Source organism: Halictus rubicundus, chromosome 16 (genome assembly GCF_050948215.1).
Source record: "Halictus rubicundus isolate RS-2024b chromosome 16, iyHalRubi1_principal, whole genome shotgun sequence".
Classification (NCBI taxonomy): domain Eukaryota; kingdom Metazoa; phylum Arthropoda; class Insecta; order Hymenoptera; family Halictidae; genus Halictus; species Halictus rubicundus.
The window spans coordinates 7,205,351-7,232,268 of record NC_135164.1 but is presented as its reverse complement, the minus strand read 5'-3'; the positions used below and the strand labels follow the sequence as shown (position 1 = coordinate 7,232,268).

The window sequence follows — 26,918 nt, the reverse complement described above, 5'->3', positions numbered from 1 at the left end:
CAGAGGAGAGGTGGAAAGTAGACGGTGAGAGAGGGGGGGGGGAGGGAGAGAGTTGAGAGAGAAGGAGAGAGGGATGAAAGGAGGGAAAAAGAGAGGATATCGCATACCTGAGTGAACAGGTGTGCCGGAGTGGACGACGAAGTGAGTTGCTGTCCAGCCGACGTCGGCTCGGCCAACGAGCAGCCTGTTAAGTCCCTTCTTGCACGGGGAACAGGCACGCAATCATTGGCCGAGTTCAGAATTCGCAACCACTCTGCGATGGAATTCCCCTCGAGAAAGGAAAATCACCACCGAAACCGAGACGGAGAGAGAGAGAGAGAGAGAGACCGTTCGCGATGCCAGTTTGTTTAACCCATTACACCCACCGGAACCTAATAATTTATGGACTTCGTATGCTCGTTACCTCTGCTCTGATCCTCGCGCGTCCATAAAATGCGAATTCGAATTCCCATTTATTCTACCTCGTGGAGCAAACATTGAAAGGATTAACGACGGGGCGGACCCTACGAGGGAATTACAGGTACAGCCACGTAGGTAGCCGAGCAATAGCAAATTATTATCTTGCTCGCTACGCCTACCGGTGGAACGAGCTCAATCGACGAGTCCTATCGTTCTGCCCGATTAACCACTATTGTGTTTGCTTGCCCCGAGCAGGTGTCCCGAAGACAAATATTGCGTGCACGCGACAACGTTGACAATTATCGATGGAACGCGTAACGCACGGTCCGCTTGAAATCTAACGACGATTTTAATGCTGTCGCGTAACCAGTTTCGTGCACGGTCTCGCATATAGTCCAGGCATGGGTGCACGGAGAACTGACGTGTCTCCGCGGAATACCGTCTTGTAAATTGCAACCTGCGGTCATATATCTTCCGAATAGATTAAATAAATTAAGTCGTTTCGATGTTTGATCGCTTAAACCGTGCCGGGGATCGTAACTTTGCGAAATACTCCGCCGACTATCAAAAGTTAGGAGCGTGATATAACGATTCATTTGTATCGAGAGACTAAACAGTACTAATTGTAATATTTTCAGTTAGACGAGGTGTTACCGGGAACCTGTTATTCCAGTATTATTAAGCGGATTTTGTTCATTTCCTCCGGAGTGCCCGACGTCCGGCGTCACAAGTGTAAATCATTATTTCGATCATACAAAGTATCTGTACGGAACTGCGGGTGTTCATAACTTTCGCTTGTACATTTCAGCCGACTCGAGCAACTTAAAAACGCTGTTCTGAGGATTCAAACGACCCTCGCGAGGACAACGAGGACAGTGGACGCGGGAGAATAAATCTGACCTTCGATTGAAATTTAACGAGCAGCCTGAACGGTCACAGATGTGCAACCCTGTCGCACCCCGTCTCCGGATCGGATCGGTTGCTCGGTTTCGAAAAGCTACATTCCAATCACCGAGCAACCAGTTCTAAATCGAATTCTCTATGACTACACGGGCGAATCCCCGATTCCCAAGCAAAACCGAAACACGATCACGCTGGAAATTGTCTTCGAACTGATTCGAAGGTTGCAGAACGCAACGGTTACGTTGGCCGTATCAGCCGAGTGAACAGGTAAACAAACAAAGGAACCGAGCGAATAGATAAGGTAGATAAAGATGTAAATCGACGGGTGTCGGGGTCGGGTGAATATTTGGTGTCGAGTGCACCCTCGGGCGGGTGCCAGGTTTCACAGGGACAGAGGGGGACGAGGTCCCGGGTGAAACGGATCCGGTCCCGTCCGTTCAGAACCGTCGAAATCCTCGATAGCGGCGAAGAGAGGCGCGTTGCCACATAGGAACTGCATCGGGGAGTCTGCCGTCGGGCCGAGATCCGAGACCCGAGACCCGAGACTCGAGACAGGCTGCTCCAGCGGTCGAGCAAGTGCCAGTTGCTCGGCAGCAGTTGCCACGGCTGGACGACACACGTTCGCATCCTTTTCTCGAGGGGATCCTCCTTCGCGCGTACACCTACCCTTCCGATCCGTACTGCTGTCGAAACTCAAACGATACACCGAATTCCGTTCTATTCGGTGCTGTAACGATTGGGCCCCTGGATTCCTTCGGGGAAAGAAACGAAAGTGTAATACGTACACTTTAGATTTATCTAGCGAGGAGGAACGAAAGGTGGATCGAGTGAGAGTGTGTGTCCGAGAGAAAGAAAAAGAGAAAGAAAGGAAGAGAGAAAAAGATCTGCAGAGACAGGAACTCTGTACGCGAAGAGAGAGATCATGAAAAGGAGGATGCCATGTGCCTGGAACAGTGAGTGCGTGTGAGTGGCCAGTGCGTGTACGTAAGTGTCGGACCAGTGGCTTCGGTCCTTCGCCCCTCGAGGACGTACTACCACCGCCAGCCGAGGACACGATGATGATCCCGATGATACGCGCTGCCATCCTCCTATCCGTCTTCGTTCGTCTTGATGCCGTCGCGAACACCATCACCAAGGCCAAGGTAAGTGGCTAAATGCACCGCGGTGTCGAACAAATGAGAACCGGATCGGTTCGGAGCCCTTAACGATAGGTCAACCAGGTCGGGTACCGTTCACCAATCATCGTCCTATTGGATCCCATTCGCTTCACGTGAATTCCAGGAAGAGAAATACACGTTGCTTTCATTGAAAATCAATTGGAACGATTACCGTAAGAAGAACGATGTCATCCCTTACAATTAGCCGGAACTATGGCAAATGTTAGCTCGGATCGAACCAATTGGTTACGCTACGAAGAAAATACATGAAAATCTGACTTCGCGGAGGGTTGAACTGCGAGAGAAGTATCATAGGCGGCGGCGGCGGCTGACAGAAAAAATGATTAGCACTCGGTGTGCTGCACAAACGTCGGCCTTCCAAGTAAGTGTCCCGCCGCGCGATACAAATAGTCTTTTGTTTGCACGGAGCAAAGACGAAAGGTAAATAACGGTGTTGAGAGACGCCCGATTAAAAGATCCGACAATCGAACTTTTTTCTTCTTCTTTCCTCTTTCTTTCTCTCTCTCTCTCTCTCTCTCTCTCTCTCTCTCTCTCTCTCTCTCTCTCTCTCTCTTTCTGTTGTCTTCTATTTTAATATAATTAGAAATGCTATCGCTCCTCTCCTCTTTCCCTTTGTCAATGATTAATCGGAGCGGTTCGCTCGTACCGTGCTGCCCGTTGCTAACTTAATTATGTGGAGCACCGATAACTCGCCGCTTTTACACCCGTAACAAGATAATTCCGATTTCTCATTACGAAATTTTATTTGGGCTTCCACGCGTTTCCCCGTTCCGAGCCAAACCGCCCTAATCCGCGTGTATTCCGAGCCGATTAAGCCTTCCGCGAAACGGTATCCAATTAGCGAAATGAACCGTGTCAAGTGATATTTTTTTCCTCCTCCGTTACACAACTCGGGTCGTCCTGCATCAATTGTTTCGATCGACGAATGAAAATTGTTCACGGCAACAATCCGCGCTTTTTGTCTGTCGCTCTCACGGCGAAGGTATCGTAGAATCCTCGGCTAGCCGATCCTCTCCGCGAGCGTTCCCGAGAAGATCAGAATTTATTTATGTCGCGGTCATTCGTTTCCTCGTTATCGGAATTAATTACGATAGAGAGCCGGCCGAGTGTCCAGAGGAGAAATTTTTCTTCCAGCAGCCCTCCGATAGTTTGTAAATTACGGTCGAACATTGCCGAGGCGAGGGGTGGCTAAGCCGTGGAGCGATAGCGGGGTTTTTCATCGGAACCGCGGATAACAATTGCCTCCAATTATTTTCCGGAGCTACTGATGTGGAGCTCATCGTTTCCCCCCTTCGACGGTGATAACCCGCGAACGTTCACGCCGAACAGTTTCCAAGAAGGCGAATCGCGTGTTTCCCGTGTCTCTCGCGTCTCTTCTGACCCAAAACTGTATTACAAGCGGCGTTACAACGAATTAAGATTGCGATCGTGCCAGTATCTCGTCAGCCGAAGCGGAGATTCCTGCTCTCCATTGCTGCGTTTCTTTCGGATGATACGCACAACCATCCTTATCGAGCGTATTTACGGTGCTGCGGTTATAAATTGTAACGCGAAACGCGGCGCGGAGAGCGTATGCTGTTTCCATTTTCAAGATACGTGTACCGTATGTACGTACACTGGCTCGCGAAAGTACTCGAACGCTTAGGTTTACAAATTTTAACGAGTAAAATAAGATGTACTGAACTAATCTGTATAGAACAATTTGGTAGTAAGGGGGAAGCCTCAAGATTATGTGAGTAAAAGTTGAAAAGGATTCAACAGCCTAGGCAGAAGTTATGGTATATTTGTTAGAAACACGCGTAATTTTCTGTTCTCCGTCAGTTAATTTCTTTCGTCGACCTGATCGAGCGTTGTTCGCAATTGTTCCTTCGTTTTTCGATTTTTTAATAATACAATGTATTGTAGACTTACGGCTGTTTATCATTTCTGCAATCTCGTTATGTGATTTTCCATTCTTATGCAATCGAAGTATCATTTCTCTTTCATACTTTTCTGTTTCTGACTTTTTAGTCTTCATTTTAACTACTACTGTGCACAGTTCTACGTTGCTGTTACGGAAACGATGCCTTAACAGCAACTGAACGTACCAATGTTCTCATTCAGTGGTAATGTGTACATTTCTTTCTAAGAAAGACGAAAACATATCATCAGCGTTACAGCGTTCGAATACTTTTGTGAGTCACTTGTTACGCGTGTTTCTATTAAATATATCATAACTTTTGCCTACGCTGTTGAATCCTTTTCAAATTTTACTCACATAATCTTGAGGCTTCCCCCTCACTACCAAATTGTTCTATACAGATTAGTTTAGTACACCTTATTTTATTCATTAAAATTTGTAAACCTAAGCGTTCGAATACTTTCGCGAGCCACTTATTACGCGTGTTTCTAATAAATATATCATAACTTCTGCCTACGCTGTTGAATCCTTTTCAAATTTTACTCACATAATCTTGAGGCTTCCCCCTCACTACCAAATTGTTCTATACAGATTAGTTTAGTACACCTTATTTTATTCATTAAAATTTGTAAACCTAAGCGTTCGAAACTTTTGTGAGTCACTTATTACGCGTGTTTCTATTAAATATATCATAACTTCTGCCTACGCTGTTGAATCCTTTTCAAATTTTACTGACATAATCTTGAGGCTTTCCCCTTACTACCAAATTGTTCTATACAGATTAGTTTAGTACACCTTATTTTATCCATCAAAATTTGTAAACCTAAGCGTTCGAATACTTTCGTGAGCCACTTGTTACGCGTGTTTCTAATAAATATATCATAACTTCTGTCTACGCTGTTGAATGCTTTTCAAATTTAACTGACATAATCTTGAGGCTTCCCCCTTACTACCAAATTGTTCTATACAGATTAGTTTAGTACATCTCATTTTATTCATCAAAATTTGTAAACCTAAGCGTTCGAATACTATCGCGAGCCACTTGTTACGCGTGTTTCTAATAAATATATCATAACTTCTGTCTACGCTGTTGAATCCTTTTCAAATTTTACTGACATAATCTTGAGGCTTCCCCCTTACTACCAAATTGTTCTATACAGATTAGTTTAGTACACCTTATTTTATTCATTAAAATTTGTAAACCTAAGCGTTCGAATACTTTCGTGAGCCACTTGTTACGCGTGTTTCTAATAAATATATCATAACTTCTGCCTACGCTGTTGAATCCTTTTCAAATTTTACTCACATAATCTTGAGGCTTTCCCCTTACTACCAAATTGTTCTATACAGATTAGTTTAGTACACCTTATTTTATTCATCAAAATTTGTAAACCTAAGCGTTCGAATACTTTCGTGAGCCACTTGTTACGCGTGTTTCTAATAAATATATCATAACTTCTGCCTACGCTGTTGAATCCTTTTCAAATTTTACTCACATAATCTTGAGGCTTCCCCCTCACTACCAAATTGTTCTATACAGATTAGTTTAGTACACCTTATTTTATTCATCAAAATTTGTAACCCTAAGCGTTCGAATACTATCGCGAGCCACTGTATGTATTGCGGCGAAACCCTCAAAGGGAAGGACGACTCGTCGATTTCTTCGTATTTACATCGCGCGCGATAATATTGGAACAGTATTCTCAATATAATTGTGGATGTATAATCTATTTATAGGAGAGTCTTGTCGCGTCTTGCGAAAAGAAACGGGAGATGAAGAAAAATTGGATTTCTCGAGATCCCTTAATATGGTCGGATACGCGAATTTCTGACGAAGAAACCGAACCGGCGCGGATGCAAAACGAATAAGGCAGCAGCAAAAGCCGGCAAAAGGCAGCGGGGGAATATCTGCTAACACCTGAGCATTCGGGAGAAGCTCTCTTCTGCGTGTCGCAATGCACGAGAAGGTGCACACGTGTGTTCCACGGCGAGCCCCGGTGGCCGGAAAGAGAGAAAGAGAGAAAGAGAGAAAGGGTCCGGGGACGAGGAGAGGACCTCGTAAGATATTGGCTCTCCCCAAACAGGTTTCTTAGACACATTCTTTCTGGGCTTGATGCTCGCCATTCGTGCAGTCCGGCATCTTATTAATTATTGCCCGTCTCGGCAGGATTAAGACGCGAAACATACAACGGACATTGTCCGATTTCGAAATTCCTCCTCCGACGCCGGGTCCCCGGGATATTGTTCGACTATTATGTGTACGCGTTTGAATCGGGAATCAGCTCCGTATACAGGGTGCTCGTAAAGTTCTTTTCGTTCGCGAAGACGGCGTAACGCTCGACGAGAAATTGCTTTTGTCGCAGACGTCGTTGAACCGTCGCGCGTCGATCGCTGAAGGATTCCTCTGACCCTGAAAGAGGACAGGTCGTCACACCTTCGACGCCACCCCGGTTTATCGGTTTTCTCGCGCGCGAGAAAGTTGCGATTACATACACGGAAGCGGCTCGTGCGCGCGACGTCGCCGCCGGAAAGAATTTGTCTCGGCCGATTTGCATACGTTCAATGTTAACGAACGATATTCCCGGCCGGTAACGAGGGAGGACCACGCGTGTACGCGCGCACACGTGCGACCGCGTGCCTGTTCGCTCGCATATTTAATGAAACCGGGGATCGTTTGTTCGCTAGATTATGAATAAACCGGCGACGCGACTCTCCCGTGTACTTTAATTTTACAACTGGGTATCATCGACGTAATGAGATACGTGGATGGTCGAGCAGCATCCGATAAGCCTGGACTCGCGACGTTCGATGATTCAACGATAAGATATTGGTGTTTTAGGCACGGTTCATGGCGCCGCGTTTACACCGGTACTATTCCGATCGTGTTTATCCGATATTAAAGCGAGCCGAGGTACTTTCGATGTTGCGTCGATAGTAAACGTGTCGCGAACGCGATCGCTATCAGCGCGACAGCGGATTCATAGCACTCGATTATGCTTTCCCGAGTGAACGCTGTTAACCGGAAACTGGTCGTCGAGCGACAGACGTTTGTAATTTGCTATTTTAGGTAGATAGATGAGTTTTAGGTCGGACAGAAGCGAGTATAATTTCCGCTAATTACCGTGTCTAATGGCCGAACGTTATTTCACAGCGGAATAACGAGGAACAAAAGAGGCGGAGAGGCGGTTACTCGTCAAGGGCAAGACGACGAGACGGTGTTGGGAATCGAAAGAGAGGAAGGCGAGAAATTAAAAGAAAAGCGAAGAAAAAGCGTGAGCTTCTCGGATGCCGGTGTGCCCACGTATGAATTCCACTCGGTGGCGGTGCCTACGTAAAGTGGTTTCTCGGCCAGGGAGTCGGGACGAAAAAAGTTTGACACATTCCGCCGGTGCGCCCTCTTCGAGGGGGAAGAACCCGAAGGGCTCCCGAGGTCTACGACATCTTTTTAGGATCGCGTGAAAACTAATCGACAGACCTCCTCTCGACCGTACAGCCCGTTCCCGAACGAGATCGAAATCTTGATAGATTTTCGATAATTGCACGACATTCGCTGTCCGGTAATTTACGAATCGGTCCTAGGAGCGGGCCATTTTCGATTTTTATAAAAAAAAAAAATGATTTTTGTATAGTCTAATAGTGCGTGCATGACGTGCCAAAGTCAGATTTTTGAAAAAAAATTGTTTTATGGAGATATACGCATGGTAAATCACCATTTCTTCGCTCCTGGGAATTCATCAATTTTCAGTGCGATAGTTATGTAATTACGCCGCCTATAATTGAATACTTATTCAATCTACAAATTATATTCGGTCTACTTGTCTACAGTCTCTACAGTCTAATTTGTAGACCAATATAATTGAATACTTATAATACTTGATTTTAAATTGTATTTATTATAAATCGATAATGGTTATTGATTGAAAATCAATTGGGTCTCATGAGTTTTTGCACAAAGTTGGATCAACGTTACACCTTGCCAAAACGATTAGTTCCAGACCAAAATCTATTAAAGGATTTGTTCTATGCTTCCGTAAATAAAAAATGGGCAGAAAACAGAGATTTTCGATTAGCCCGTATTACTTAATGTTAACAACTTTTTACAAAAATTCTTTCTTTTTTTGCCAAATAAGCGTTGTACCCGTGGCAATCTCTCCACAAAATTTTCAAACAAATTCGTTGGATAGTTGCGTTTATACAGATTTTTTGCCGCTTTTTGGCCATTTGGCACCACTGTGCGCCGCCGCGAGAACCTTGGTCGTTGATCAGCCGGTAATATCGAGGTTTATCGCGAGTCAAATCAATCCCGCTACTCTGTAATCAATTCTCTCGTGTCAAGCACGAAGCGGCCGGTACCGCGTGGCGCCAACCTGCTCGAACACTTCTGCTGTTTGCTCTTAATTCTTTTTTATTTTATTGCTTTGGAGTGTCTCTCTCTCTCTCTCTCTCTCTCTCTCTCTCTCTCTCTCTCGTTTCCTCACTCTGTCTCCGTCTCTCCTTTACGGGTTTTTTTTCTCTCGAACGTTCCAATTCCTGGTACGTCATTATCATTTGTGACGGTCGGTCGAACGTACAATTAATAACCGACTACCACGGAAAATGTGCTCCGATAATTGGCGCGCGTGTCAATGACGACGGGCGCCATCAAGATCCCGCCACGGTAATTAACACTCGTAGCATCGTTAAGAGGACGCGCCTTCCTTCCTTCCTTCGTTTTCGTCGATCTCCCCGCGTCGGAGATCTTTCAAGAGATTTTTCGTCGCACGATATCTCTCGCCTCGAAACGAGATCTGTTTATATAATAATTGGTCCGTCGCGTCTCGTCGATTCGATTCGATATTAATAGAAACGGTCGAAGCGAACGTGACGAACGTTCGGCGGGACCGTTTTTTCGGTTTTCCGATTGATAAACCGGCTCCGGGTGAAACAGGATCGGTCTCTGAATTTCGCTGGGCGGCATAGGTGAACGGGCCCGAGACACCGGTGCGACTGCGCGAAACCCCGAATACATTCGGACAGGTGCAACAGGTAATCGGCGACGGTCGATATCTATCCCGTAGAAATTTGCATTGGCGCGTCGTCGGCAGCTTGCATACCCGGTGATCCCTTTCGATGAATCCCAATTAGAACGCGGGGGAGAACGGACCGCCGATCGAAACCGATCTCTTTCCGCCGTGCGTCGAATTCTGTAATATGTCAAACTGCAATCGGGAGCACCCAGTATACGGACCCGTCGAATCCAGCACGCGCAACGTCAACTTATATCGTTCGTTAAGATTTATTTTCCCGCGCGAATGAAAACTGCGTGTGCCCGATTACGCGCCGAAAGACTCGTTCCGCTGCGCTCTGAACCGTGTTATCGATTTCTTTCGTTTTCTTCTCCCCCCCCCCTTTTTCTGTCATTTTTCTGTTGTACGACAGGGTTCCGAGCGTTTACGTGTTTGTCGACTCGACTTCGAAGGGTCGAAGACCTATCGCACGTTTCTGGAATATTATAAAACAGCGACGAACATATTATAACCAGCTTGAACAATTCGAGAGAACAGGGCAACAAACGATCGGTTAGAGTTTTTAATCTTCTACAAACGGTTACAAACGTGTCATGATACGACCGTTTGTTGCACCGAATTGTTGGAAGAATTTGTTCCTCTACGGTCACGTTGAACCGAACCTGAGCTCTTCAATTGCGATCTCGCGGATCGTAATCGATTTGCGAATAAATCCCGGCCGCCAGCGTCCACTAGCCACGCGAGACACAATGTTACGATGCTCGGCTAGCTTATCGGTAAACAAATTGAATGTAAACGAAGAACGACCGCTTACCGTATTATCTTCTCGCGTGACGAGAATCCGTCGCACCGTTTCGCGAGTGTCTTCGCATACCTCGAACGGTTCACTTTCAAAAAAACGAAAGCCGTTCCTCTGCCGGCGAGGAAACAGTTCGGTCGACGCCGAGCAGTTTGCCAATCTCGATTTGAAAATCGTGTGGGCGACTGCGACTGACAATCCGCGAAAAAATATTCCAATTTTTCAAGGTGTAAACCCATTACGCAGTGTCAACCGTGAATTCTCATTACGAGTCAGTGCCAACCTTACAATTTGGAGTCAGTGGAACTACCCACACCACCGCACAGTGTCGCGACTGGTCATTCTTGGTGGAAAAAAATCATAGATCGTTTCATGCTTCTTCAAACCGATTGAAATTTTGTGGTGGGTCGTGTAATGAGATTGAACGTATGTGGAACCTTTAAAAATAATATTTATATTGAACAATATTATATAAATTGTAGAAACAAATATAAAAATAAATAAAAAATATCATATTGAATAATTCTTCGCTAATATCGCTATCAACTAAGTTACTTATGGGATTAGACGGAAGTTCTTGTTAAAAGTAGATCCAATACACCTTTCGGTAGCGAATTTGTATTTTTCTGCGGTATCACCTTATAATAATTTATAATGGGATCAGAAGTAATTAACAGCATTGCGGCCTTGTGTGTGGCCTTCTTGAGCCTCTTCAGGTATGACTCTTAGGTGTCCAGCGTGCCCTGTGTATTTCAAATGCGACGCTCGGCGACAACCTCAGGTTTCGTCTAAGAGTCAGTCGCCAGAACGGCGCGACTGACTCGTAACGAGAATTCACTGTACACACACCGGTTCGATAAATTCTAACCGATAATTGCGTTGGTCACCGTGGATTCCGCGTACGCGAGAGCTTTCGGAAGATGTTTCGCCGGCATGTGATAAATTTTCGAATGAAACGCGCCGTTGTCGCGGATGTTAGCATAGTTTCGAAGAGCCTCCGGTGATTAGAGTCTAGTTCGAGGATTGAGCAATGTGCATAGTCGTCCGTTGTGCCGCGAGGAAAAATTATCGGACAACGGGGCGACGTGTTAACTCCACCACCAGTAACCGGCAACCGGCGATCGTTCCGCAGAGGGAACGTGCGAGAATCGTTTAAATCCTCGGCGAGAACACGCGCGAATAAATGATCCTTTAACATTCTGCTGGCGCGCAGCCGGTCGACTGGAAGCGATAATCGACTCCGAATTTACACAACCGCAAAAAAAAAAAACCGTGAAAACTCGCGTTCTCAAGTGTTACGTCACGAGCGCTCGCTCGAGAATTCTTAGATGACGGAATACCAATTGGCAATTAACGTTATTACCCGTTGTTATGGGAGCCGAGTATGTTCTAACTCGACCTTCTCTCTCTCTCTCTCTTCCGCTTTATCTCTTCGTAAGTAAAGAGTGTCCCAAAATGACCTGACATTTTTAATTGCGCGCCATTTTTTTTTTGTGGTGACGGCAACTGGCATCTGGAAGTACGAAACGCATAGAAATTGTGAAAATTCGCTACAAAAATGGTGAAAACTTTGCAGAGACGGTTCGAAAAGTCCGCACGGATTTTGGTCGTCATAACGCACCATCTCGCAAAATCATTTGCAGCGATGAGTGATGCATTTCGGGGACCGAAAATCCACAAGTGATTCAACAGCTTCTCATGCATCCACCATGAGTCACTTTTTCGTGCAAATTTTGGGTTGGAGGAGTAATTGGGCCGTACTTTTTTGAGAATGCTGCTGGAAATATGTTTACCGTCACTGGTGCCCGTTATCGTGACATGATAACCAACTTTTTACGGAATCATTTTATTGGAATCACGCACTTGGAAGACATATTCTTCGAACAAGAAGAGAAGTTTCCTAGTCGTGTTATCGCCACCAAGATCGTGCGATTTGACGCCATTGGACTTTTTTCTTTGGGGTTTCCTGAAAGGAAAAGTGTATGCCAACGATCCACAGACCATTCCGGAGCTCAATGAAGCAATTGCAGCAAGCATGCAATTGCAGCATTACTGAAATTAGTCCGCAACTATGTCAAACAGTTATCGAAAATTTCGTCAAAAGAGTGAACGTTTGCAAACAGGGACGAGGCGGCCATTAATCATATATTGTGTTCCACACATAATAGCCTCCATATGTTTGTACATTACATTCAAGTAAAAACATTTATACTTTTCAAAAAGAAAATACGTTTTATCAATAAATTAAAATGTCAGCTCATTTCGGGACACCCTTCAGTTAGATTTGTTTCACGATACTAAATGTGAGACCTAGCGGGAATTACTCGTATATAGAAACGAATGGATTCACAGAAATTTTCAATTATTCTAGGTTCGCGGATCGGTCGCGTTTACCGGAGAGCCTCGATTGACCGATCAGCCGGTTAAATACCGTCCCATGACTAATAACGTGCTACAGTGGCACATATATAAGTGGCTGGTCGTTAATCGGTATTTTCAAGCGCCCTCGGTAGCGACCTTATAATCAGAGACACTGACAAATCACTGTGTTTCTCTCGTCGTCGGGTTTGCAGAAAGAAACGACACCTTCCGAGAACCCGTCATTAAACGGATACACCGGCTTGCCGAACGTATCTTTATCCCTACCATAAGCTTCGAATACCATCTAAGAAAAATTCTCACGTTCGAAGAGCTACATATTCTGCGCTTCCCGTAGAAATAATTGTGCAATCCTATCGGGACATAAATGATGAACAGTTATTCTCGATTGTTTAATATATTAGTTATCGATCGACGTAATCGGTCCTCGTTGACGAACAAAAAGAAGAACAATGATGGCCGTGAATACTGCAACAAGTAGCAACACGTACTACACGTCAGCCATATGTGGCTGACGGAGTTATTTGTGCAGGTTTTAAAATGAATTTTCGCGTTGATATATTCATTGTACTAAACTTAATTAGGATCTGTAACATGCAAGAAAGTCGGAGGATTACTCAGTATCGTACATTTAATTTTTTGCAATTTTTATTTCATTAAATAACTTACTTTGATTTTACGGAATTTTTCGGGTTTCTAGTTTGGCGTTCAAAGTGTTAATGAACCGTCCGGACGATAGTCCGAAAGATAATCTAGCGTTAATAAATATATTAAAAGGGAAACGTGCGAGCGCACGTTCGTGGAGATGCATCGTGATATTATATCAGCATGCGTCGTGTAAGGATTCATTGAATACAGGATGCCACGTGCAGGTGCATCGCTATGACGCCACTTAACCACCGTAGATAATTACTAATCGTGTTATGTCATCGTGGTCGCATGCGTTCGCTCGCCTGAACAGTTCGCCGCGACGATACGGGGTGTCTTCGAAGAATCGACCAAAATCGTTTCGCTCGGCTCCGAACGAACGGTACCGGAAAATCAATTGTCGATGAATCTTACTGGAATATCCGCGCGTAGGTGTGCGCGTGCACCGGTGTTGCAACGCGGAGAAAACGAGGCGCAAAAGGGGGCCACTGTATCGCGCGCGCGCGTGTAACTCGATAGATGAAATCTTGTTGCAACTGGCTGCTACGATTACGAGAAAAGGAAACACCGATATCTTACCGGTCTGCTCGATTTTAATCGTGCGTCTATGGCAGACGTTAGGCTCCCTCGCCCTCTCGTCGCGAAGACGCACAGTGGGCAATTTGGACAAAATCGGATTCAAAATCAAGGAACTTTCGATAGGAATGAGGTAGAAACTTTGTAGAATATGGGAAAAATAGGGAGATTGTTACCATCCAATCATTTCAACGAAAAAATGACGTCATTAGTTTTTGTCAGAAAAATCTATTCTTTGCAAAATCCTGAGGTCGTAGACAAATTTTGTGACCAGATTTGAAATCAACGTGAAAACATGTATGGGAAATGATGTATAGCGTGTTAAAAAGAAATTTTTTCCGCGCGTGGTATTGGAAAAACTAAAATTTTCTTGAATTTGTGCGCGTTTAACGAATTTTCTCGAGCTTAAAAAACGTTCGAAACGTTCGTTTATCATCCAGGCCTTAGCGACATATATAGAGAAATCAATATTAAATACTTAAACTTACTAATCGAATCATTTTAGTTTGTGGGACGTATTTGTTATTCCTTACATAACTTTACAATAAAACGTTCTTTCATTTGATGTATTATTTTCTAATATTAGATAATATATTGTGAAAATATTCCCAGCAAAAGTTACTTACTCAGTATTCAGCTAACAATAAATTATATTGAACATACTAATCGAATCATTTTAGTTTGTGGGATGTAATTGATATTTCTTATATAGATTCACAATAAAACGTTTTTGTATTTGATGTATTATTTTCTACTGTTAGATAATACATTGTAAAAATATTTCTAAATATTATTTTCTAAATATGAATTGAAGGTGACTACAATTTTTGTTATGAAATCATATAATCTTTTTATGCAAGTCAATGCATCTTTGTATTCTCGTTAAAACAGTATTAAAATTCGAAAATTGATCAGTTAAGAAGTTATGGTTTTTACTACACGGCCAAGTGCGGCCCGCGGGCCACCGGTTGCTCATCACAGGTTCCTAAAATCATTCTATCACTGAATCATTCTATTACTTCTGCTACCCTTCGCTCTTGCAATATCTTTTCAGTCTTCGATCAACTGTTTCAGTTTCCCACTATTCCGTATAATTAAAAAAAAGAAAACGCTTAAGGTTAATTGCTGGTAATTAAAAAACACCATTTCGTCGTAGCATCCGGCGTTTCCCTTTAATCGCGTCCGCGGTGGCGCCAACCGAGCATACTCTCGGTACTCGCGCACGTACTCGAGCGTGCACCGTCGATCGTTAGCATTCAACGCGTCGTCCGATTATACCGCGATGCACCTTGTTGCACTGTATTACGCTGTATTGCATCGCGTCGCGTTGCAACTACGTTACGCATTCCCGTGAACGCGGGCGTGTGCATCGTGATAATCGACCGGTCGCCGAAGCATCTACAGGGTGTTTCCAGGGTACCCCATAAGGCGACATTTTGAAAAATTGTATAATAATTCTGCGATGCGAATATCAACCGTTCGCGCGTGATCGATTGCATACTAGCATTACAAAATCAATATAGAGGATTATTTTGTCGTAAGAAACGACGATAGCGGTACTCTGCGATAGCAGATAAAGGAGTTCCCGGCGGTACATTCAATAATTTTAACGGTTGTAATTACCGGGATGGCTGCTCGTTTAAAATCGTAAATCATGTTGCAGATTCCGCGCGATGCATATGCATGATGCAACACGATCCAGGCGCCTGTTCTGATGGATCGGAGGCGCCTTCTTTACTGGACGGAGGCGCCTCCTCCGAGTTAAAGACGCCTCTGTTCTAGACCATTCCGAATGAATCATTCCCGAAGCAGGAATTAAGGGGAGGCTCTCGATCGAATTATTTCCACGTGACCGATCCACCGAACCTGCTTGCGCGTTTAATTGTCACGGGTTCGCATGTTCCCGAACGATTCGAACCGGTCGACGTTAATTTCGTGTACGAATCCTGTTCGAAAGACGTGGTACACGGTTACGAAGAGGTCACCACGAGTGATAGGGCGATGCGCTGGCAAATTTCTCCGAACCAGTGAACGATGCCGGATGGATTCAGGGAAATCCTCGGAGAAAATTAGTCATGCCGTGAATCATGCGACCGGTTTTTATTTTTGCTTCGAATCAACGGGAAACGGTATACTCGTGACCGTTCTACCGGGCTCTGGACCGGCCTGGTATCATGTTTACAGAATATTCATGGTAGTTATTTATAAAACGGCGAATCGTTCCTTCGAGATATTAAAGGACAACGATGATGCGTGATGTTTCAGGAGGAGTGCAGAAAGAGGATAGCCGAGTGCACGATGAGCGACGGTGCGAGCACACCGGTATGTGGGAGCGACGGTGTTACGTATTCAAGTCAGTGTCAGGTCATCTCGAAGCAGTGTCAAGGCATGTCCATCCTTATCAAACACACTGGTACTTGTCCAGGTAAGGTGGTACTCTCTGGTTCGAGTAGGCGAGCCATAGAAGCGTTGAATCGTACCTATGTACGTCGGGGCGTTTTCCCTTGTTCGTCGCGTCTAATAACGTAAAAGAAGGAACATAATCGAACCTGTCCATCCACCGGCAGAGACACCGGCGTGCTTCTCCGCAAGGCTGACCGCCAGGCCTGGTGCGCGACCAGTATGCCGGCTCGACGGCACATACGCACCTGTGCAATGTCACGAGGAAACCGGGTACTGTTGGTGCGTGACGCCGCAGGGCAGACCACTGCCCGACACCTCGGTAAGACACCAAAGACCAAGATGTTTGAAACCTGGTCCCAGATCTGCTGCTTCCACCAGGAGCGGGCAAAGGAGGCGCTCGCCGAACTGGAAGCAGCGAAGGCAGTACAGCAGTAAGCACAGGAACACCTGCGACCGCGCCGAGAAGTCCAAGTTCAACGGGAACTTGATCGAGAACTTCAAGATCGAGTACAGGCGGACCAACATCTCCACCGACGGTGAGGATTTCATCAGATACCAGCGTTTCGTTTCGTTTCGTTTCGTGTCGATTCTAATATTCACATTTCACTCTGAACGCTTTCGATCCTCGAAATTGTTCCGCCAGGTGTACAACTAGGGCTAACGTGTTCTTTGAAAAGTTCACTTTTCCAACGTGTATTCGTATATATACAATATACAGTGTGTCCCGCGAGCTCTGTCCACTCGAATAACTTGGTTATTTCAAACAATACGGGGAAACGTTACGTACAGAAGTTGTTGGGTTTAAGAAACCGCATAGTAGGGACGTAGAGAAGATATAGATGTCACCTTTGTTTTTTTTAATGGAATAGTATATTTTTTTACGATAGCACGATAGACAATAAAACACTGAATTCAGTGGATACCACCTTTTTGACCTTGAAATGACCTCGAGCAAGAATAATCATGTCGAAGCGGATGAAATGTGGAAGATTAAAAGTTACGTGTTTCAGCAAAGATTGCGCGTTGTTTACGTCGGGTTGACCTTCCGCTTCAACATGATTATTCTTGCTCAAGGTCAAAAAGGTGGTATCCACTGAATTCAGTTTTTTATTGTCTATCGTGCTATCGTAAAAGAATATACTATTTCATTTAAAAAAAAAAAAAACATCGGTGGCCTTGAAATTTCATTATAAAAACACGACATAAGAAATTTTTTTCTTCACCATTATATTTGTCCTCTGAAGTTTTCTGACAGGACTGTAAATACGAAAGATATTTAGGTGTTCCCATTTATGTGGGACACCCTGTATATACATATATATGTACCTATCATTTGATAACGATCGGCCGACCGACAGGTGACAAGAACGTGGAGAGGGTGTTGTCGTGGAAGTTCGTCACACTGGACAAGAACGGCGATGGTTACCTGGATAGGGCGGAGTACAAGGAGCTGAGGAGGCTCGCGAAGAAGGCGGTAAGGCCGAAGAAATGTGCTCGCACGTTCGCCCGCACGTGCGACCTAAATCGGGATTTGAAACTCTCCAGGCAAGAATGGGGTGCCTGCCTCGCGAACGACTTCACTCGTAAGTTTAACACGTGGTGCACGTGCTTCTCACTCGAGATAACGGAGAATCGAAAGCTGTGCACTGCCCCTAACGTGCTCACCTGATAGCAGTGCTCACGGGGCGGACAGCTTGCTACCCATATTCGGTGTTGAACTTTCAAGAGTCGCGAGCAACGTGGAATAAATTCTCCAGATGAAAACTTCTTTCCCCTAGCCGGTCAGCATATAGGAAAGAGAGTCGAACGTTCGTTAAACATTGATTAAAATTCATAGTTCTTTTTCTTTTCGACTGGGTAATAGGGTTGCCGTTAGAGCCGAGCATTATGGTTTTGAAACGCCGAAGCGGGCTAATGTATACAGTCCCGAGGCATCGTATCGAGTAGGTCCCACTTATCAAACGCGTACGATCGCGCCATGTCGTTTCTACCTATTAGAACACTGGTGCCTGCCTTCACCCATAGACGGTAGACCTTCGCGACGTATGCTATCGATAATAGAAACGATCGGTCTACCGTCCAGTAGAAAGTTCTAATCTCGAAAGCAGCTCTTAAGAGTTCAACGCCGAAGTCCCGTCGCGTAGCAATCGGATCCACTTGGTTTTGCGGCTTGCACGAGAATAATATCTTCGATCCTTTCGCGCGAACAAAAATTCCTCGGTTTAATCGCGTCGCTCGAAATTTCGCCGAACCTTTTAATCAACGATTAAACGGGTTGAACGGAGTCGAGGACTTTACCGTTCACCGTCGAATCGTCAAATCCAGCTGCAAACATTGGTGAAACCGTTTTCCTGGTAGGCGCGAGCACCCAAGGTCTCAGCCGAGGTTGTTCGGTGCATAAATCAGTTTTGAACGCGCTGATATTTGCGAATTGGCGCCACGCTGTTACGCCACGGAACGTAGTCTCCCTCGGCGAGATAGGGCTTCGTTTCCGGACGTTACCGATCCGTGTCGATGATGAAAGGATCGAAGGTAGCTTTCCCCCCTAAACGATCCTTCGGAACACCTTGTTGGTCTCGCCGCACGACGCCCGAAAAAGTCATTACGAAAATTCTCCGTTTAATTATTATCTGTCGCGGGTCGGTGAACGAGTTGCCCACGATGCAAACTGAAGCGGCATAGAGTCGCAGAGACTGCTACATTTTATGGCGATCGTAAATTGAGATTAACAGCAACGCTCATACTTAGGCAGTCTAACGCGTGCTGATCTATCTACTTGCGTCGCATTGCAATCGCCTACGGGCAATTACCGCACGCGCTCTCCCTCTTCTCGCCTCGTTTCCTGGGTGAAGGTTGCTTTTTCTAAGCTTTTATCGGCTTTTACGCGGCGCGTTCTCTTCTTTTTCGAGATCTTTCGAAGCCGCCAACGTTCGCCGGGAGGCCGGCCGAGCCGTTCGCCGCGCCGGCCGGGAATAAAAATGTCCACAAAGAGCCCCCGGGCTCGAGAACGCGTCGTTCGAGGATGATACCGGAAGATGGTCGTCGCGGTCTTTGTCTCGGCGTCTAAATCGTGGCATAAATTACAAGCGTTGCCTGGACAGGATGTCGCGCACGCGAAGGGCCGTCGTCTCTATGGCGGGACCCGCTTAACATTCGTGAATCCTGCCGGAAGTTTGCCCACACTGCGGCCGGTTACCGAGGAATTGAAGCAATTGACCTCGTGTACGTACACGGACGTCGCGGCTGGCCTACAAGAATGACCGCCCGCGCTACTCGTCGCTCCGTCGTCGGTTCGTCGGTTCGTCGGTTCGTAAATCGGCGCCTACGCGATCTATCAGGTCGTTCCCGGACGTAATATGAACATATTACGCTACGTTGTATTTTCAAAGAGAAACTGATCTCGCGCGCCGCGCCGACACCGCCCGCGATCTCTAATTTTCCAGCGAAAGGATCAAATTGCTATTACCCCCGTCGCCGTCTAAACCATATCCTAATCAGACTGCCGGAAGGTCGAAGTAACAAAAGAATTGAACCTCTTCGTCCTAGGACAAACACCTCGTTTTCGTTCCGTCTATCCATGCCTAAGTGCTAAAACAATAACGCTGTGCAATAACGATAGAACAATCGTGGACTGACATATAGAATTGTGGTCAATTGCATGTCAATTATCGTGTTCGCGCGACCCAGCATCGACTTGTATGACCTCAGGAATCATCCATGTACAGTCTAATAATTGCCACTATTATTTATCATTGTTTGCTGATGTTGGATGGAGTAGATGTACAGAATTAACATTGTTGTGTATAGCCGCTGCTACTTGGAACGATGTCTAAACAAATGCTTTTGATCGTCTAACAATATTCCGGAAAACTGAAGGAGCACGTTTCAAATTCGTTTATTATCGAGCTGGATTGATTGGGTCTCTAACCAATTTATAAAAAGATGTAAAGTTGCATGTCAATTTTCATAATATTGCATGATCATAGAATGCTTGCCAAATAAATTCCACGGCACGAATACGTCCCTCAGTAATCTGGTACGCGAGTGGAAGAAAAGGTACAAGGTGATTTGAAATTAACGTTGGAGCAAACGTGAAAATTCCGAAATGTTCCGACGGTAATTCAAAATTACCCTGTACTTTGAAATCTTAAGAATGCGTACGCGAAAAGACTTGATTTGTTGGGTGCGTGAGATTATTGCTGCCTGAAACGTCGTTGGTTGAACGTCTAACAAAATGAGAGGGAAAATGTGAATTGAATGTTCGCCACCGCTCGCTGCTCTGCTATAAAACCTGCGATGCGCGAATGACAAACAAACATTGTACATATAGGTAAGGCCGGTCGGCTGAGTGACATCATTGTTATCATTTAGTACGTTTGTTCTTGTCGCTGAACCCCGCAGACGAGCGCCCCGAGGTCCCTGAGGCCCAGAGGACCCGGGCCATGGACCAAGGTGAGTCCTAGTTCTGCACATTAACAGCGCTGCCACGTTACCTCCGCGATTTCTTAATCTGAAATAGAATCTTAAATTAATCTTAAATTAATCTTAAATTAATCTTAAGTAGAACGAAATAACTTTTCGATGAGCAAGTCGCTCGGACTTTGAAATAAATTGGTCATTTGTGGAGCAACGGTAACAATAAGAAGAACACCTCGACCTCGACTCTCAATGACTATAATTTTTGGCAATTGTCGTTTCGCATAATCATGCGACAGGACCAGCCGTTTAGCTCTTGGATGTCGGAGATGGATCAGTTTTGCGGGCCGCCTGTTAACTGCAACCCGGTGTACACTCGTACATTTCTGTATGCGAAGAAATCAACTCCCAGGCGCAAACAGTGACGAGAAAGTGCGCGTTTTCTCGCGCATGCGCGGCGATTTTAGCATCAATGATATAAAATTCTGGATAAAATAGGGTACCTTGATCATCCTGTACGATTTAAAAAAATTTTTAATGATTTGAAAATAGCGAACTCTACGCCTCTTTGTAGCGCAAAGACAAAAACTCATAATATAGATACGCTACCGTTTTGGACGCGCATGCGCGAGCAAAGCGCGGCGCTAGTCAAGGGTTCAAATGGGTTAAAGTAAACAGTTTGAAATGAGAAAAAAATGGATAGTCAATAAAAATCCTTGCGACGATTGAACAGCAAAAGTCCTTTTCGAAAATTCGTTGCTCTATACAAATATCAAAGTATGGCGGTCTAAAGAATTATGTCGAACCTTGGTCAACGTGGCAATGCTATATCTTCTAAGCATGTGCTTGTAAAATAAAACGCGAATCACTGTGCAATAACGCGATCAGATCTTTGTTCTTGTACATTAATTTTGTTTGCGTCACCACCCGTTTGTTCGCGTCGCTTCATTTTATTTGTAAATAAAATGAGAACTTCGAAACGGAGCGAAGAGCGGCTTACACTGTATTATAATCGATCATTCGTAAACGCTTCTGGTCCAATTTCACCCATGTGCTGTAAAATTCAAAACACGACGAGAGAACAGATATTCGGAATCATCAGAATGTGTGTATCTGTGTGTGAACGATATTGTATTTGTTGCGGGTGGTGACGGCATTTTCTTTTTTTTTTCAAAATTTTATGCGAACAAGAAGCGCGTGATCGCTCGTGTGTAAATACGAGTTTGTTTTTTCCAAATTAACCGCTACATTAACAGACTGCGAGTAAAAAACAATTGTACAGGAAAACAAATTTTTATTTTGGCTGTACACACGGAACCGAAGATGCGAAATTTCGAAAACATCTTGTATAGAATTTTATATGCCGAGTAAAAAAAGGGTCATCTTTCAGAGTTTAATTTTTAACAAATATTTGGTCGGACAAATTTGTTTACAATAATTTTATTCTATGTTTTCCACAGTATTGAAAGGAAATCCTGCACCGGTACATTCTCGACCGACTTTCAACGATGATCCTGCGAAAACAAAAGAAGATAGCGATGGTCAGTGATTGTAAAGTCAATCACACGTGACTCGGTACACGTTTCCTAAATAATGTAATATATAACTTTTCCAGCAAACGATTGTTTAACTGACAGAAGATCTGTATTGGAAGACGAGAGACAGCATTCTCAAGAGAAATTCTATGTACCTGAATGTACTCCCGATGGAAGGTATCATCGAGTACAATGTTATTCTGGCTATTGTTGGTGCGTATACCAAGATACTGGCAAACCGATCCCTGGAACATCTTCTAAAGACCGTACTCCAAATTGCAATCCTGTACCAACTCCTAGCAGGCCCATGAAGGGTAATTAAATAATAAACAACTTCTGATTCCTTCGCAAGTAACCAATGAAACAAATATGAATAGAATACAGGGTTATTCTGACCGCAGGTTGTCCCGAACAGAAAAAGCAATTGTTTCTACGAGATTTGATGGATCTGATGCAAAAGAAGATGAAAGCCTCTGGAACAGATTCGGACGAGACAACGGCCAAATGGCAAGCTTCGAAGGAAGAGCAAATAGCAACCTGGCACTTCGTTATGCTCGATAAAAACAAAAATAAGGCAAGTTTCGCTGTTTTGTTGCGTGCACAAAACTTTTGATGAAAATCTATATGTATATTATTCTTGCCTAGGTTCTAGAAAGGAAAGAGTGGAAAAGTTTCCGTACAATGGTAGCGAATAATAGACAGCTTCAAAGATGCGGCAAAAGATTGCCCAGATACTGTGATATCAACAATGACAGGAGAATCAGTATGACAGAATGGCTGAGTTGCCTAAATGCGCAACGACCTGCGCCATGTAAATATCTCATTCTATGCTTTTAATGTGTGTAAATAAAAACAATATAAATACGACGTCTTACATATATAAATGCATTACAGCTGACAGCACGGAAAAGGCGTCAACGAGTAAGCCGAAAAGGATGGGTCCTAATCCATTGGATCAACTTCTTAAGAATGACGATGATTAAGAATCTATGTGATATACCGTGTATTCGTCATTGCATCGATATGCCCTTAGTTATCATTCATTTAATACATCGTTACACGAGCAAATGGAACTGTTAAAAGAAATCCAATTACAGTCAACAGAATTTTATTCGTATTTGTTTATGTCCAATGATAAATACCACTGTCATGTCATTTACTTTGATATAGATGATATTTATCTGTACCTCACAGATTGGTAAATTCAATAGCGTATTTTAGCATAATAACGAAGCGTAGTTGTAAGTATAAAAATAACGAAGTATTACGGACATACAATCGTGTACATATTTAATATTTTCTTCTCGGTGCTATGCACGATACTGCTTTCTCATGACTACGACAATGCGAACGGCGAAATTATAGTTGTACCATTTGTCGATTATCACGGAACTCGCTAACTGTCACGTTTGTTGCATGGGCACAACTCCAAATTTTATTATAATTTAGACTTAGTCGATTTAGGTATACAAATTTATAAGATTTCGTTCATAGGTACTAATATTATCGACTCGAAGAAAATTGTAAAATTGAAATTTGCTTATTGAAATAAATCTTGTGTTAATATGACACTGAACTAAAATACATAATATAACGATACAACTAAACCAAATCTTAAGAAAACGTGCATAAAATCATTTGCTTATAGTCCCCATTATAATAGTCAAGATTTAATGAACAACAAAGTACATAAATACCCAAAGGAAACATCAAAGACCACACACTTCCGATAATTCAAGGCTTAAATCAGAAGACTGCTTCTATTTGTAAAAAATTTATGTATATATGTATGTATATATATGTATATATGTATAAGAAAATCTTACATCTCATTTCCAAAGTTAGTATAAATCAGACATTTAATTTAACCTTTAGAGGGTCGGGGTAGCCATAGCCTACCGCATTTTAATGGAAAATTGTCGGCCCTTTAAAAGGTTAAACACAAGAATCTTATCCATATCGACGTCGTTGAAAAAAAAAAACATTGTATGGTTTGTAAAAATGATAAAAGATGAAAAGGATGAATGATAAAAGATGAAAAGGATGAACGATAAAAGGGCAGTCTGCATTCGTCCGGAACATAACAGAATATGCTAGAATACACGATCTTGGTAACCACTGTCAGCCATACTAGAACTAGGTTTCGCTGGCCCTCCAGGTACTTGATGATGCGGATGACGTATGTGACCGGGGCGTCTCGGTGGAGCTAAGTACTCGAACATACTCTGTGTATGCTGTGCCAACATTTTACTAAGATCACAAGGCATTGGATCGGTCCAAAAAAAGTCATGATTCAAGGCAGAATCCGAATCATATCTTTTTGATGGATCAAGGATCAATAATTTATCCAACAGGTCGCAAGCATAAGGATCCTTTAGATATGGCTTCAATCTGTCTTTGACCTATAGAAAAAGAAATATATTTTACAACCCTAATTATGGATAAGTGTTGTTGCATCCTATCGACGATATCTACCTTTCGTTTTTGACCTTTAGGTAATTCCATTTTGGTAAATAACTCTAAATTTTCTACTCCAGGCCAGGTTTCTGTCATTATAGAACCACATAACTGAGAAATTAATACGAGTTGTTGTTGTTCTGTGTTCCCCTGCATTATAGGCGATCTGCGAGACAGAAAAATGTATAGTCACCCATTCAATAAATAGAAATTTGCACAAATATTAACACAAACCTGGTCCACATTTCAGCCATTATACATCCTGCACCCCATAAATCTACAGGAGGACCATAGTTTCTATCGCCGAGCAGAAGTTCTGGAGGTCTATACCAAAGTGTAACAACTCTATTTGTGTAACGATTTGGTTGGCCATTTTTGTTAGCACTAAATGCACGGGCTAACCCAAAGTCGGCTAATTTCAATATACCGTTTTTAGTTATTAGAACATTTGCAGCCTTCATATCTCTATGCAAAATCTGTAGAATGATAAATTATCATGCAAATTAAATTTGCAGATGTCTTAAATGTATAGTTAGCATACCCTTACCTTATTACTATGAATATAATAGAGACCATTTAACAATTGTTGCATAACTTTCTTAATTTCTCCTAAACTAAACTTGACATTTACATTTGACAATAACCCAGCTAGATCATGCTCGCAAAAGTCAAATACAAGGTAAAATGTAGAACGATAGCGATTAATTTGTGTTGCTAAAACAAAATTTATAATGTTAATAATCTTGTTTTTGCCATACAAGGACAATTCTTCAAATTGTTTGTAATATTTGAATCTGTGAAAATAAATACCTCGTGTCCTACATATTTCTATTAAATTCACTACATTTTCGTGCTTCAGCAATTGTAATATCCTTATTTCTCGTAAGGCGGTTATAGGAAACTGTAAAAAGAACAAGTCATTAATACCACACTGTATTATGTTCTCAAGGTAATGAATGTTCTAAGGACACATTGTTTCAAGATACTTTATTGTACAAATACACATTATTTTTACATATATTAAATTTTTTTATTAAAAAACTGGCATTGTCTTAGCACGTCAGGACAATATACGTAAAACTATAAGAAAACTGTGTTTAACAGGAGGATATTTGAACTTGTACATACCCCTTCCTTTTCATTGTCCATTAACACTTTCTTCATAGCTACAAATTTCTTGGTACAATTTTTATCTTTAGCCTTGAACACCTCCCTGCAGAAGGATAATAATCAAGAAACAAGAAAAACTTTTCGGTCATGTAAGAACATAACCTAGCCATAAAGCGAAATTCGCCGAAGTATGTAACTCACCCAAAGGTGCCTTGACCGATTTTTGCGACTTTCTCATATTTGGACGATTCATCGCAATGAGGAAAATCGAATTCCTCGATGTACTTCTCCTTCTCCTTCGTATTCATTTTTGAGATTCATCAGGTAAACATAGCTCCTGCAACGAAACAGCATCGTACATCGTACGTGAGAACTTATGATGTCGATCTACCTCAATCTACCTCGATCGACCACGGAAGAGTTTGACAGAACATTTTTCGACATAACCTCGAAATATAAATGAATCTCGATTCGCGCGTCACCTAGCGAGGGCTGCAACAGACGATCTCACGCGTTCGTAGTGGAAACAATCATAGCATATTTACTTATGTATTTTGAATATCAAACCAGCGAAAGCCTGCTGGTGTCGTACCGTTAAAATTCAATGAATTTATTAGCAGACACATCAAACAAAATGCGCGAAACCGTACTGCCTAGTAAGAACACATAATTATGATATAACCGGACCGGTGTCCGAAGAATCGAAATATTGCGAGGTACTATGTTGGTATATGTACCGAGTACAGTATCGCCAGATTAGGGGAATTGACTCAGTCCGAGTTGGTTCGAGTGCGATCAATACATTATTATACACGGAATCGAAGAAGCGAAATTTTGAAAACATCCCATATAGAATTTTCTATGCCGAGTAGAAAAATGTCATCTTCCAGAATTTAATTTTTAACAAATATTTGGTAGGACAAATTTGTTTACAATGATTTACTTCTCTGTTTTTACAGTGTTGAAAGGAAATCCTGCATCGAAACCCTGCTCCAAATTTTATTATAATTTCGATTTACAATTAGTCAATTTAGGTGTACAAATATATAAGATTTTGTTCATAGGTACTAATATTATCGACACAGAAGAAAATTGTAAAATTGAAATTTGCTTATTGAAATAAATCTTGTGTTAACATGACACTGAACTAAAATTCATAATATAACGAAACAACTGGACTAAATCCTAAGAACAAGAACAATTTACGTA

General features: G+C 43.1%; 2 protein-coding genes across 3 annotated transcripts; one reads left to right on the top strand and one right to left on the bottom strand.

The window, feature by feature from the left end:
• Positions 1-1,813: 1,813 nt before the first annotated feature.
• On the top strand, positions 1,814-23,711 carry Magu (SPARC related modular calcium binding-like protein magu). Of its 2 annotated transcripts, none has more exons than XM_076801688.1 (10): positions 1,814-2,444; positions 16,054-16,213; positions 16,356-16,727; positions 17,550-17,774; positions 20,593-20,643; positions 22,068-22,148; positions 22,223-22,456; positions 22,544-22,716; positions 22,788-22,953; positions 23,037-23,711. In XM_076801688.1, the coding sequence occupies exons 1-10, from the start codon at positions 2,358-2,360 to the stop codon at positions 23,123-23,125; spliced, it is 1,638 nt and encodes a 545-aa protein (XP_076657803.1). In that variant the 5' UTR covers positions 1,814-2,357; the 3' UTR covers positions 23,126-23,711. The 2 variants fall into 2 exon arrangements, with proteins under 2 accessions (XP_076657803.1, XP_076657802.1); XM_076801687.1 differs by having other exon boundaries at positions 20,563-20,643.
• Positions 23,234-26,391, bottom strand: LOC143361951 (cyclin-dependent kinase 9-like). The gene is made up of 8 exons (XM_076801691.1): positions 26,111-26,391; positions 25,911-26,046; positions 25,728-25,812; positions 25,410-25,500; positions 25,147-25,313; positions 24,834-25,075; positions 24,618-24,765; positions 23,234-24,544 (listed from the first exon to the last, which is right to left on the bottom strand). Exons 2-8 carry the CDS (start codon positions 26,015-26,017, stop codon positions 24,236-24,238), a joined length of 1,149 nt encoding a protein of 382 aa, XP_076657806.1. The 5' UTR covers positions 26,018-26,046; positions 26,111-26,391; the 3' UTR covers positions 23,234-24,235.
• Positions 26,392-26,918: the final 527 nt, after the last annotated feature.

Excerpts from the sequence above, each read along its gene's own strand:
- Magu (XM_076801687.1), top strand. The coding sequence starts at position 2,358 with ATGATGATCCCGATGATACGCGCTGCCATCCTCCTATCCGTCTTCGTT. Across the intron at positions 22,149-22,222 it reads AACAAAAGAAGATAGCGATG|CAAACGATTGTTTAACTGAC; the intron begins GTCAGTGATTGT and ends TAACTTTTCCAG. Across the intron at positions 22,457-22,543 it reads TCCTAGCAGGCCCATGAAGG|GTTGTCCCGAACAGAAAAAG; the intron begins GTAATTAAATAA and ends TTCTGACCGCAG.
- LOC143361951 (XM_076801691.1), bottom strand. The coding sequence starts at position 26,017 with ATGAATACGAAGGAGAAGGAGAAGTACATCGAGGAATTCGATTTTCCT. Across the intron at positions 25,501-25,727 it reads TGGACAATGAAAAGGAAGGG|TTTCCTATAACCGCCTTACG; the intron begins GTATGTACAAGT and ends TTCTTTTTACAG. Across the intron at positions 24,766-24,833 it reads ATGGCTGAAATGTGGACCAG|ATCGCCTATAATGCAGGGGA; the intron begins GTTTGTGTTAAT and ends TCTGTCTCGCAG.